General features: G+C 39.6%; 1 protein-coding gene across 1 annotated transcript in view; it reads left to right on the top strand.

Annotated features, from left to right (window-relative positions):
- The window catches only part of Parp12 (poly (ADP-ribose) polymerase family, member 12), a 36,153-nt gene that overhangs the window by 16,639 nt on the left and 5,279 nt on the right, over positions 1 to 14,235 (top strand). Inside the window, exons 7-9 of the mRNA XM_013021558.1 lie at positions 2,494 to 2,689; positions 6,439 to 6,580; positions 9,718 to 9,814. Coding sequence (XP_012877012.1) covers positions 2,494 to 2,689; positions 6,439 to 6,580; positions 9,718 to 9,814 — 435 coding nt within the window. The remainder of the gene's footprint in view (positions 1 to 2,493; positions 2,690 to 6,438; positions 6,581 to 9,717; positions 9,815 to 14,235) is intronic.

Below are 14,235 nucleotides of genomic sequence, written 5' to 3'. Positions count from 1 at the left end.
AACAGGCTTGAGCCATTATGCCTGCCTAACCAGTATTTAGTTTTGGTGGCCTTCATGAAACACACACAAACACACACACACACACATTCTTTTTTTGTGTGTAATAATTGTACCAAGGAATTTTACCATGGTATTTCAGATAAGCATATATTATATTTTAATATAATAACCAAGCATATATTATATTTTGCTGTTTCCCCAATTCCCTATCGATCAAAAACCTACTGGGATTCCTTATGCTATTGTTACATTTTAAAGTTGGAATTGTACTGACCATTGTCAGTTTGGAGAGAACAATAGCTTGTGTCATTGTTACTATCCATATGTCCATATTGTTCTATCCATATCTCAACCTTGAACTCTTCAAATATTGATTCTCTAGAATTCCATTTGGATGTATGTTGAGATTTCCGCACTTGATCTTTTATGTTTCCTAGCTTTCTCTTTCATTCCTTCTGTGGCTTTCTTGTTGCTGGATTTAGGGGAATGTCTTCCCAGTCCCCCAGCTTACTAGTTCAACCTTGTCTAACATGCAGTTTGTCCTGCTTGTGAGTTTAAATGCTGTTACTTATTCCTAAATGTCGTATTTTTTCTTTCAAACTTACTTGAAGTGTGTGGGTTTTTATTATTTTTTGGTACTGGGTTTGAATTCATTGTTTTATGCTTGTAGGCACTGTACCATGTTCCTCTCCCTTTTGCTTTATTTATTTATTTTTTAGACAGAGTCTTGTGTTTTTGCCTTGCACTGGCCTTGGATCATTGTCTTCTTATCTGTGCCTTCTATATAGCTGAGATTAGAGGGTACCATCATGCCTAGATTATTTGTTGAGATGTGATAATTCCTAACTTTTTGCTCAGGCTTGGTTGGAAGCATGATTCTCTCAATTTCTGTCTCCTGAGTAGCTGAGATTACAAGAGTGAGCCACAAGCCCTGCTACTTTGGAATTTTTTATTTTTTTAAGTTCTCGTAATCCTTGCTTATAGGTATTTGATGTTTAAGAGTATGTTATGCATGTTTGTATGTGAGAATGCTAGTTTGCAGCCTTTAGTGGTTATTTTTATCAGCTAGACCTTTTCATGGTGTCTTATTTTCACGCAAGTTTTGTGATTTTGAGTTTGTTTGATGAAACTTTTTGGGAATTCTTATGAGACTCGAATTGAAAGTGAATCCCTCCAGAGAATTTGTTTTTGCTTCTCTGGGAGAATTGTACCAAAAATATAAATTGCCCTAAAACTTGTTTGAGGCTTGATTTAATCAGAAGTCCTTGGATATGTGTGTGGGGGGAGTTTTTTGTTTTTGTTTTTCCTTTTCCATTCAGAACTAGCAGGAAAATTTCCTTGTTGGCAGCACAGGTTCCCTCACTAGCCTCCTTTACTAAGCTTTGCCTAGCATACCTTTACTAAGCTTACACGTATTTCAGGCCCCTGGTTTTCTGCTGAAGAATTTCTTTTGAAATTGAACTTCTTATCTTACTCAGACCCAACTTTTGCTTCTGGCTTCCCTTTGGTTGCTGTAAAGAAGGCTTTGGTTATTTCAGTGCCATAGCCCTGGCCTTAGCTTCTGTATTTCTCTCTGGCTTTGTACCTCCCTTTGGTCTTGAGTAGTTTTACATACAAAAGGGAAGTCTGTCCTTGTGGCCACACATGCTGTCTGAGCAGTCAGACTGCTTCCCTTAAGCTTTGACATGTATGTTTCTTAGCCTGCCTGGGCTTCTGTGTTCTTGAGTCTCAGTTTCCCATCTGAGACAATGAAATAAAAGCCTCACCTTATAGGATGGGAAAACTTAATCTATTACACATAAAGCACTTAATACAGCTTGGCTCATTAAACACTCAGTGTATGTTAACTATATTTTACCTTCTAAGAATTTCTCGTGTTTTTTTTAATCAGTTTGGGAATTTATTTATTTTACTTTTGCATTGCTGGGAATTGAATTCAGGGCCTGATGCATGCCAGATAAGTGCTCTGTCACTGAGTTACATCTCTAGTTCCAAAGAATTTTTTTTTTTTTTTTTTTGGTTCCGGTTGTGGGGCCTGAACTCTGGGCCTGGGCACTGTCCCTTAGCTCTTTAGCTCAAGGCTAGCGCTCTACCACTTGAGCCACAGCGCCACTTCTGGCTTTTTTTTCTTTTTGCTTATGTGGTGCTGAGGAATCGAACCGAGGGCCTCATGCATGCGAGGCAAGCGCTCTACCACTGAGCCACCTTCCCAGCCCCTAGTTCCAAAGAATTTTGAAAAAGAATATTTAAGTAGTATTTTGGGAGGAATTTTCATGATAAGTATCTTCTGTGCTGTCCAAATTATATTATTTTTCACATAGAACTAATCTTTCACAAAGCATCCTATCCTCTCTCTGGAAACATTTCTAAGTGCACATGAGATATTTAGTATTTATATTTGCCCAGCTGTGTACTTATTCATGAGTGGAAACTGAGGAGCCTTTGAGTTTAGTCAGTAGAGTTTTCAATCTTGTCTTCCATTTTCTTTTGCAGGATCTTGTGTTCAGAGGCAATTGGTGGCTTTCACTTTGGTCATCTGAACTTCGACACCATGAGATTCTGTGCTTCCCAGGTTCGCCGCCTTTCTACAGCTTCCTCAGTCACCAAACCCCCACACTTCATCCTCACTACAGACTGGATTTGGTACTGGAATGATGAGTTTGATTCTTGGCAAGAGTATGGAAAACAGGTAACTGAAAAAAAGATGATATTTTTCCCAGGAAGAAAGAGCCATTGAAAAAGTGAGCACAGGATTTACAAGGGCTGTCTTTGGTAAAGCCAAGGATCCTCGGATCTGTGGATGACTTTGGGGGTATATTTCAGCACAGATAGGTAATTTGGAGTTCATTTCTGTATACTTTCATCTTTGAACAACTAGGTATCTCTTGACTCATGAGAATTGAATGATAAAACTTGTAGTGAGATCAGCTTTCTTCATTGGTTTTTGTTAAAATAGCAAAGTTCATCTCTTACTGTTAACAGAACTCTAGACCCAGTGCCTGGGCATTTAGATATGTTTGTGTGCTTGTAATATGAAGTTTAAGGCTTTCTTATTTGTTTCTGTAACTTTAAAGTTCACTTTAGAAAGTGAAAGAAAATCAGTTTATATCAAGAACTGATTCAGCCCAGATTGAATAACTGCTGCTGTTAATTACATGAGGGTAGAGTTCAAGGACAACTGAGATTAAAAGGGAGTTTCTGGTCATTTGCAGAAATACAAGTGTCAGGAGGGTACTATTTATACAGGGACTCTTCTCCACTATGAACTATGGGCCTGATAGGTACTTGAACTTCCTGGATTGTATGAGGCTCCATTGAAACTTTAAAGTTTCTTGTTCTTAACTGAATTCAGATTCAGATCATTTCATTTACTCTTCTCGTCTCCTTTAGGTTACTTGTCATAAGGGTTTGTTTTTTTTTTTATTCCTTTGTCAGTCACGGGGCTTGAACTCTGGGCCTGGGCTCTGTCCCTCAGCTATTCAGTTCAAGGCTAGCACTCTACCACTTGAGCCACAGCGCCATTTCCGGTTTTCTGAGTGGTTTATTGGAGATAAGAGTCTCATGGACTTTCCTGCCCTGGCTGGCTTTGATCCATGATCCTCAGATTTCAGCCTCCTGAGTAGTGAAGATTACAAGCATGAGCCACCGGTGCCAGCTTCATAAGGGATTTTGACCTTAAGGTTTTGAGTCAGGAAAGATGCTTCATTTCCTCAGGCCAAAAGGGTCAGATTTCTCTTCTTTCCTCTTGCTGTCTTGAAGGAATTTTTAAGCTACCTTCTCATTCTCCTCTATTCTAATCTAATGGGTTTTATTTATTTATTGGTGCTAGTCCTGAGGCTTGAACACAGGGCCACGGTGGTTAAGAGGTTTAGTGCTCTTAATCTTAAGAGGTTTAATAGCTCCACTTCCAGCATTAGTAGTTTCGTTTTAAAGGACCAAAGAAGCCAGGTACCGGGGCACTCGTGGCTCATGCCTGTAATCCTAGCTACTAAGGGGCTTGAGATCTGAGGATCATGGTTCAAAGCCAGCCAGGGCAGGAAAGTCCGTGATACTCTTAACTCCAGTTAATCACCAGAAAACTGGAAGTGATGCTGTGGTTCAAGTGGTAGAGTGCTAGCCAAGAGCTCAAGAGCTGAAGGACAGCACCTACTCCCAGAGTTCAAGCCCGACAACTGACGAAAAAAAAAAATCAAACAAACAAACAACCAAAAACGACCAAAGAGTTCAGAAGAAGAAATTTAGGCAAGGGCATAAGACCATAAAATACAAGTTATTTCAAAAATTTCTACACCTATTACCCTCTTCCCCTTTATCCTTCATAGGGTCAATGCATTCTTAGACTCGGGCTCACATATCTTTTTGTTCCAGAAATCTTTTCTGGGTTGTTTCCCATACCTCTTGGTCATTCCCAGTAAGTTCACTTGGCAATAAGTTCCCTCAGCTTTTGTAGCACTCTGTGCAAATCTTTGGGAGATCTTGAGCATGATGCATTGTCTTGTCTGTTTTTGTTTCCTCTTCTTTCCCTGCTATATTGAGTCTCTCAAGAAGCTGTAGCAGATCTTGTTTCATCTATTGTTCTGCGCATAAAGTGAAGAACTGTGAGCTTGGGAAAATAGGATGACATCACGAGTGGGAGTAGGGAAATTCACAGGACAGAGAATCTTATTAGGTTCAGTAATTTTAATTTCATTTATTAATGTATTGTTAAGTATGAAAATGATGATAGTACCATTCATTGAGTATTTTCCCCAGGCACTATGCTAAGGGCTAGTTACTTTTAAATCCTATGATATTGGTACAGTTCTGTTATATATTGGATGAATGTGCTAAGTATAATAATTATTCTTCCTACATACTTGATAACTGAGACTTAAGAGCATTTCAACTTGTCAGTATAGAGTCAGCAAATTTGGGAGTGTAATACTAGTCCATTTTCTGTTGCTGTTATCAAATAACTGGTTGAATACTTTATAAAGAAAAGTGTAGCTGGGCCCTGGTGGCTCATACCCATCCTAGCTACTCAGGAGGCTCAGATTTGAGGATTTCAGTTCAAAGTCAGCTTGGGTTGAAAGTCCATGAGACTCTTATTTCCAATCATACATCCAAACACTGGAAGTGGTGCTGTGGCTCAAAGTGGTAAAGTGTTGGCCTTGAGGAGAAAAGCTCAAGGACAGAACCCAGGCCCAGAGTTCAAGCCTCACAGCAGACAAAAAAAAAATAAAAGAAAAGAAAAGTGGTAGCTGGGAATGTGGCTTAGTGGTAGAGTGTTTGCCTAACATGCATGAAGCCCTGGGTTCGATTCCTCAGTACCACATAAACAGAAAAAACCAGAGGTGGCACTGTGGCTCATGTGGTAGAGTGGTAGCCTAGAGCAAAAGAAGTTCAGGGACAGTGCCCAGACCCTGAGTTCAAGCCCCAGGACTGGCAAAAAAATGAAGAAGAATAAAATGGTATTGGGCACTGATGACTCAAGCCTGTAATTTTAGCTACTCAGGGGCTTGAGATCTGAGGATCATGGTTCAAAGCCAACCAGGGCAGGAAAATCTTGAGACTCTTGTCTCCAATTAACCATCAGAAAACCAGAAGTGGGGCTGTGGCTCAAAGTGAGCACTGTCCTTGAGCAAAAGAGCTCAGGGACAGCACCCAATCCTCAGTTCAAGCCCCAAGACCATCCAAAAAAAAAAAGTGGTTTATTGAGCTCACAAGCTGAAACTCCAAGATCAGGTGGTCCCATATATTTGGTTGCTGGTGCTTTGTTGCTGGGTTACAAAATGATAGATAAGCAGAATGTAGTCCTGTGCAGAATAGGCCAAGAAGGTAGAGTTGCTTTGCTTCATAATAACCCACTCCTGAGAGATACTGACTAGCATCAGTATTTTAAATGTTCTGCCATACCAGAGACTAAGCCTTAGGATAAGAACATCCAAATCATAGGTGGGACCAGAACTCAAATTCAGAGCATTCAGTCCAAACATTAGCTATCTAGTAGGTAATTGTTGAATAGATGCATGATTGAAGTGCACAGCTGAAAGAAATAGGAGTGTTCTTCAAGGGACCAGAAAAAGAAAACCACATAGAGGATTGGTAGGAATGTGAACAACCAGAGAAGACAGTGTTGGCTTTGCTGATTAGTCAGGCAGTATGAGAGAATTCACAAAAAATATTTCACTGACTTGAATAGTTATGTGATTCTGAGGAACTTGGATATGCTCTTTTCCATCGCTTGCAATACTATGTATTGCTCAATATGACCCATACTTACTGTCTTCCATTTACCAAGGCAGTTTCAGGTAAACGGTGCTATTTCCTTTACATTCCTCCCTTCCTGAATACCTGCTTCCTGATGCCTTCTTCCCCATATCAGGACTATCTGGAATGTGTAGATGCTACTTATCTGTGTGGGTTCTTGCTTTCATGAAATTCCTGGCTTCCTTACAGGGCACAGCCCACCCTGTGACCACCATCAGCAGCAGTGACGTGGAGAAGGCCTACCTGGCGTTCTGTGCCCCAGGGTCTGCCGCCCAAGCAGCCACTTTGAAGTTCCAGGCTGGAAAGCACAACTACGAGTTAGACTTCAAAGGTACCCCACCTTGGAGCAGAACCTAACTTTTGTGCGCAGCCCTTCCACATTAACCTGGAGCCTGAGCAGGTGTAGAAAAAGGGTGTGTCCATTCAGATTGTCAGATAGATCTATTGAAGATGATGTTGGTCTGCACAGTGGAGAAATTGGGGATGGTGAGAACTGGGAAGAACTGAAGCACAGAGGGACTAGCAAGGTCAGTGAGAGCCAGGTGACTGCCCTGAAGGTTGTGGATAGGTCCTTTTGTGTTTGTGAGTTAATCTCAGTCTGGTGAGGCTCAGGTGGCTCCACTGTGCAGTGTCCACCTCATCTCTCCTTGGCATGGTTATTGCTGCTATCTTTTCTTTAGGCACCTTTAGGCCTTAGAGTGACACTAGCCAGGTTAAACATGTTATAGGACATGCTTCTGCTAAAAGTCTTGTACTTAGTAGTGTTCTGAAACTTGGACTCAAATAATTGTTCCCAGTTACTGTACCCTACAAAAGTAGACCCAATACCCTTTGGACAGTTCCTTCATCAGCCTATTTGTGAGAATAATTTTAGGTTTTAGTTTTGCCAGACACAGGTCTCCCACCCCATTTTTTCTTCTCTCCCTTCTTTCTCTTCCCTCCCTCCCTGTTTCTTTCTTCTTTCTGGTCTTGCACATGCTAGGCAAGCACTCTACCACTTAAGCTGTGCTCTGAGCTCCTTTGTATTTGTATGTGTGTGTGTGGGCATGCACGCACATTGGTCCTGGGACTTAAACTCTGGACCTGGGCACTGTCCCTGAGCTTTTGTGCTCAAGGTAGGTCCTCTACCACTTGAGCCACAGACCCCCTTCCAGCTTTTTGTAGTTAGTTGGAGATAAGAGTCATATGGACTGTTTTGCCTGGGCTAGCTTTGCATTATAATCCTCAGATCTCAGCCTCCTGAATAGCTAGTTATAGGTGTGAGTCTCTGGCACCAGGCCTTTGTAATTTTTTTGTCCATTTCTATATGGTCATGTTAGTCTAGCTCTGTCCAGTTAATCTTTGTTTATGTTTCATACTTTAGACTTGGAGTCCTTCTGAGTATCTGGCATGTTATGAGAGAGTCAATATTCTTCTACTATCTTTGCTATTTTTGTGGACTTGGTTCTGTATGGAGAACAGCAGAGTGTCTTCAGTGACTTATCCAAAAACCACTGCTTGCTTTTGGCCAGTAATTAAAAAATTATGAAGTAGTTGCTCAAAAGTGGCTTATAATTGTAAAGCATTGAGGTTTTGCTTAAGGGAGAATCTCTGCTTTTAAATAAGCTCATCAGTGGGAATGACGCTAACATAGATGACAAGGCTCGTGCTCTGCAGTTAATAGATTATTGGTGTCTGGAAGAATGGGGTGGATTATACAAATCAGAATTTCCTTTTTTTTTTTTTTTTGATCAGTCGTGGGGCCTGAACTCTGGGTCTGGGTGCTGTCCCTCAGCTCTTCAGCTCAAGGTTAGCACCCTGCCACTTGAGCCATAGCACCACTTCCGGCTTTTTTCTGCTTATGTGGTACTGAGGAATAGAACCTAGGGCCTCATGAATGTGAAGCAAGCGCTCTACCACTGAGCCAACTTCCCAGCCCCAGAATTTCCTTTAAGATCAGTCCAATGCAACTATCACTCTTCTGCTGCTTATCACAGTTTGAAATAATTCTTTTAAATGTCTGAATATATAAAAATATATATTGCAAAAATGTCAAATGCACCTTTAGTGTACTTACCTTAGATCTCCTTTCCAAGAAACAGACTTTCAGGGAAAGGATGGGGATGATTACACACAGGTGGTTAGAAAAAGCATGTTTGCTGCAGCTTGCCCTAAACTCATTTGGATGGGCATGGTTCTTTTGTTTTGTTTTCTTATTTAAAAGTTTAAGGTGATTAGCTTTGCCCTCACAGTATCTCACTATTGTGTATAATGAATTTCTACCACATTTGACATCTATAGGAAGTAAATACATTTAAAATACCTACACAAGATCCTGAATGACTTGTTCTGTAGGACTGGGGAAACTTAGCTTTGTCCTTCTAGGGACTCTTGTTACCAAAGATTCACTCAAGGCAAAAGCCAATCTTCCAGACAGAGTTCTGACATCCTGCTCTGGCTGCAGATGGTAAATTAGGAAACTTGCAAGGGCACACTAGGTAAGGGGCCTCACTTTGTCTGTGGCAGAGTAGAGAAGTGACCCAACTACAGTTAGCCAGTCCAGATAGCCTGAATAACTTTCAATTTCACAAGTGGAAGCTCATTTAATATTTATTATCTGTGATTAACAAGTCAATAAAAACTTTGAAGTCTGCTGTTGAGCCAACTGTCAGTGGAAGGGTGAGTGGTGGGTGACAGAATGGTCATGTAATCTGTGTGTGATTGTGGGCTCTGGATGAGACTGGCTGGTTGCAGTGTGGAGATTACATGCTCAGGGAGTTAGACACTTTATACTCAAATACAGTAAGGTAAAATTCCAGGCATCTACATTATTTAATTTTAAAATGTCCTTATAATGAAAACAAAATTATTTTGTACTCTTTAGTGTGCAAAGTAGGACTTGACAAGATTTTCCTGGTGAGATACATACAATCTTATAGGTGTTCATCATTTTTAACTTAAGAGGTGGTGTCCAAACCCCCTTATCAGAATGAATATGAGGTAGAGGGTTAAGCAGCAATTATTTTCTTTATTAAAGATGATGCAGGTTTTAAAGGTTCATGAATACTGCTATAGAGTCAGTTTAATCACACTAAAAAATATCTGTGAGTAAAATTATTATATCAACTCCAAATCTCTCTAACTCAAGCTGTGGTAATTTGTTTTCAGGTTGGGGTAAAGCTTTTTTTATATCCAAGCTGGGAAAAAATTACTAAGAAGAATAATCATTTAAACAAGATTGGAAGGAACAATTTAAAAGCACTCATGTATAATTGATACATCAATTACTAATCATTTCTCTATTCATTAAAGCCAGCCTCCTAAGGATACCTGTTTTCTTTATAAATATTTGAAATGTGCAAAATTGCCTTATTTTTTAAGCCTCATTCTGGGCTTTACATTTGAATTACTTTTCCAACCCATTTAATTTATGTTTATAAAATGTTACTGCCCTCTATGTGTGTATTTTCATTGTCTATATTGTTTCAGCTTTCACTCAGAAAAACCTGGCCTATGGCACCATCAGAAAGGTTTGCCGCAGACCCAAATATGTGTCTCCTCTGGATGTGCAGACAAAGCAAGCCTGGTAGGTTGAATGTGGGAAGCTTGGTTGGCATGTGGTATCATTTGGAATGTGTTCTGTAGATAGAACATGACAGTCTGACTGGCTTGTGTAACTCTCCCACTCTAATGTCATCCAACCTATGAGTTGGGAAAATCTTCCTGCCAAAAAGAAGTCTCCTTGTGGGCAGGAGTGTCATCACACACGATGACAAGTCTGCTTGTGGGAATGGGCAAGCCTGGCTTGACTTTGAAGGCAGCTCATCAGTTTGCTGTGTGACAGGGTTTTTTTTTGTTTTTGTGGTGCTTGTATTGGGACTTGAACTCAGGCCTGGCACTGTCCCTGAGCTTTTTGACTCAAGGCTAGCACTCTACTAATTGAGCCACAACTCTATTTCTGGCTTTTTGGTTCTTAATTGTAGATAAGAGTTTCACAGACTTTCCTGTGGGGCTGACTTTGAATCACCATTCTCATATCTCAGTCCCCTGAGTAGCTAGGATTACAGGTGTGAGCCACTAGTGCTACAGTGTGATAGTTGAGTTACAGATGTGAATTTCTTAAAATGTTGAAATGATGAAATAACGATGGAATTACACTAATAGAAACCCATGTACATGGAATGGTAATGTACTCCAAATTGGTAGTCACTTATAGGGCTAGCTTTATCCTTAGTACAAGTTTTCTTACAGGGTGGTTGCCAGGAATCTCTAGTTGAGGTCCTAATCATAGGTGAGGCTAGGGGCCTACAGCAGTGAGCTATTTTCAGTAGTGTTTGGTTTCTCTGTGTTTCTTTTCTCAAAAATAACTACATATGCATATATACATGCAAGAGTATTTGCCTACTCACTTACCATCAGTAACCTGCTATATATTTACTGTTCTGTACCTTACTTTTTTTTTTTAAACTTAACAGTGGATCCTGAAGCTAGGATGTAGCTCTGTGGCAAATGCTCTGGGTTTGATCCCAAGTACCAAAAAAAGAAAAGAAAATACCTAAATAAGTGGCTCCTGATAATTATTTCAATTCATTAAAGCCTGTTGGGGTTGGGGGACAGGGTGGAGCTGGTCCTGAGGCTTGAACTCAGGGCCTTGGTGCTGTCCCTTAGCTTTATCCACTCAAGGTCATTGCTTTACCACCTGAGCCACAGCTCCACTTGTGGCTTTTTTTTTTTGGTATTTAATTGGAGATAAAAGGTTCACAGATTTTTCCTGTCTGGGATGCCTTTGGGACCTCAATCCTTAGATCTCAGCCTCCTGAGTAACTAGGATTACAGGCATGAGCCCCAGGCACCTGGCTCATTGTAGACTTTCTAAATCTGCTTCTGCTTTGGTGATTTTCTCTTCTGTACAAGTAACATGTTCATTTAATTTGTCTACTTTTGTAGATGTTTGTGTTATTTTCAGTCTTTGCTTTTACAAAGTATATCACAAAGAATCATCTGGTATATGTGCTTTTCAGATTTATGAAGTAAATGGTCAGGTCAGATCAGGTCCTAGAAAGTAAATCAAGTTCCTTTTCATGGGCTTGGACCACCTGGTACTCTACCTGGATTCATTGCCTCGCTGACAATGAGTTGTCAGGCTCTTGAGCTTCAGTCATTCTGGTAAGTGTGAAAGGGTGTGTCAGTGCTCTTTAGTTTAGTTTCACTCATGAGTGAGGTTGAGTATTTTTTCCTAACATGTAAGGGTCATTCATATGCATACCTTCCCCTCTTCCTTGGGGGCTGTTTATGATTTTCTTCATTTTTTCTGTCAACTTTTTTGGTATTTTTCTAAAATGTCAAGAACCTTTCTTTCTGTTAGAGAGATTAGTCCCTTGTTAGTCCTATACATTTCAAATATTTTCTCTTGGCTTTATTTACCTTTTGACTTTGACTATAAAGTATTTTACCCTACAGAGGCTTAAAACTTTTTGGTTAGATGGATAAGTCTGTATTGCTTCTGAGTTAGAGTTTGGGCTGCTTCTGGCCCTCATCCAGCTCAAAGACTTATAAAAAATTATTTCCCTATCTAGAGCATACATTAAGTAAAGTTTGGAATAGTCTTTTTGGCTGTGTTCTTTCTGAGACTGGATCTCTTGTATCAGTATTCTAACTTAGTTCTCAGGAGAACACAAGAAGATCAGTATCAGTATTCTAACTTAGTTCTCAGGAGAACACAAGAAGATATAGCTTAGTGTGGTTGAATATATACTTAGCATGAACAAGATCCTGGGTTTGATAATCAGCACATGAGGGATGCAAGGAGTGAGGGAAAGAGGAATGGAAGGAGGAGGGAGGGAGGGAGAAAGAGAGAATGGAAGGAAAAGTACAATGATTATTTCAGTCAAATACAGACAAAGATATGATTGATTTGGGACCTCTCCATTTGTAGGTTTAATGCTGTATACTCCAGCAGGAAAGGCTATTTTGCCTCTATGACCAATGGGCACTTTTTGGTGACTCAGGAACACTTTTCTATTTAACAGTTAGTATGGCCATATTGAGAAGTTTCAATACACTACTGACATTTTTTTTCTTGCAGTGCTAAGACACTGAACCTCGGGCTTTGAGCATGATAGGCAAGCACTTTACCACTGAGTGACCTCCATAGTTTTAGGAACATCATTCATTGTTGCATTTGGAACAGCATTTGTATACCTTATGTTTTATCTTCTATCCTTAATAAAAATATTGTATTCATGGGATTGATCCTTTTCTTTCTTTTGGATTTTTTAGCCTCATTTTGGCCTCTACTTGTTTGGAAGTTGCATACTCTATTTTTTTTAAAAGCTGTACTAGAAAATACATGTGTTTTTTACTTAGGAGGGAAAAGACAATCATTTATTCTACATAACAACGAATAGAAGGACCTATACATATTCTTCTATTTATCTTCTTCTGGGCATTTTAACTTTAGCTTTGAGAAGTACAATTATTTTCTACTGTAAATGTTTCACTATTACTCATATTTTACCCCTTTCTTTGTCCTTTTAAGTTTCCTTATATGAAGATTTGTTAGAAACTCTTATTTTTAGTTTCTCTTAGTACCTGTATTTTTTCATAATCTTGAGAGGTATTTTCACTGGATATAGGTTATAATTACTTTATCTTAGAACACTAAAGATGACCACTCCACTGTCTTCTGGTTTCCATTGTTGCTTTTGAGAAATTGGCTATTGATGTAACTGGCATTGTTTTCACAGTAATTGCCTTTTTTCCTCTAGCTAACGTTAAAGGGCTCTGTCTTAGAGTTGTACATCTCATTATGATGTATCTAGGTGTGTGTTCTATTTATTCTGCCTAAAGTTAGTGTATCCTACCAGTTTTACTCATTCCTCCCTGTCTGGAGCTTCCTTTGGTGGGTCTCAGCTAGATTCCAGCAAGGCTTTCTCATTGTGTTTTCTATGTAGCTCCTTCCCCATCATGTCCTTTGTCTGTCTTGCTCTAAACAAGACATCTTCTGTTTTATTTATTTTTGAGCAAACTACCAGGGTTTGAACTGGGGGGAGGTCCCCACACTTGCTACACAGGTACACTATCACTAGAGCCACACTTCAGGCCCACAAACCATCTTGTGAGTACTTGCATTTCACTTATCTTTCAGCTTAGTTCTATTGTCAGATGAATGGATCTGCTAGTTACCTTATCCATTCAGCTTTTACTATCAAGGAATTGACTTGACATTTCTAGAAGTTCTTTTTTAGATCTTCCAGGTCTTTTTTAAAAGTTTTTTATTTGCTTTTTATTTCTTTAAACATAGGAATAACTTACTTTAAATGTGTTGTTGTCTTTGTGGATCTGCTCTGGATGATTATTTGCTGGTAGGACCTTCCTCAGTTATTTTTAAACTGCTCCACTTTCTTAGGAAGGTTATTTGTGGGAGTTCTTTGAGCTTGGAATGGAGCATCATGTCTCATGCTAGCAGAAACAGAAGATAGATCTATGTAGGAACAGCAGGGCATTCCGAAACTTAAGGGGAATGATTAGGAATTATGGTCTCACAGTGCTGTTCCTAAACTCTTTGTATTTTAGAACCTTTTGTTTGTTGGTTTATTTTTATTTTTAAATCTTACAGTGTCTATATTATGTAATATCCTGTAATTTGGCTCATGAATATTACTGTAAAAAATTTGGTGTTGTCCCTTTTAGAAGGATGAATACAGACCACAATAGCCTCTTATCAAATTTATGTTGCCAAGAAGGTTTTGATGTTAATTTTATGTTTTTGAAAAATGTTTTTATAATGTTAATGACATATGATTGAAGCTTTTATTTATTTATTTATTTATTTTTGGTCGGTCGTGGGGCTTGAACTCTGGGCCTGGGCGTTGTCCCTCAGCTCTTCAGCTCAAGGCGAGCGCTCTACCAGTTGAGCTACAGCGCCACTTCTGGTTTTCTGGTGGTTTATTGGAGATAGGAGTCTCACGGTCTCTCCTGCCCGGGCTGGCTTTGAACCTTGATCCT

The sequence above is a fragment of the Dipodomys ordii genome, unplaced genomic scaffold (genome assembly GCF_000151885.1).
Source record: "Dipodomys ordii isolate 6190 unplaced genomic scaffold, Dord_2.0 Scaffold56, whole genome shotgun sequence".
In the NCBI taxonomy this organism is placed as follows: Eukaryota; Metazoa; Chordata; class Mammalia; order Rodentia; family Heteromyidae; genus Dipodomys; species Dipodomys ordii.
This window is presented reverse-complemented; position numbering and strand designations above follow the sequence as displayed.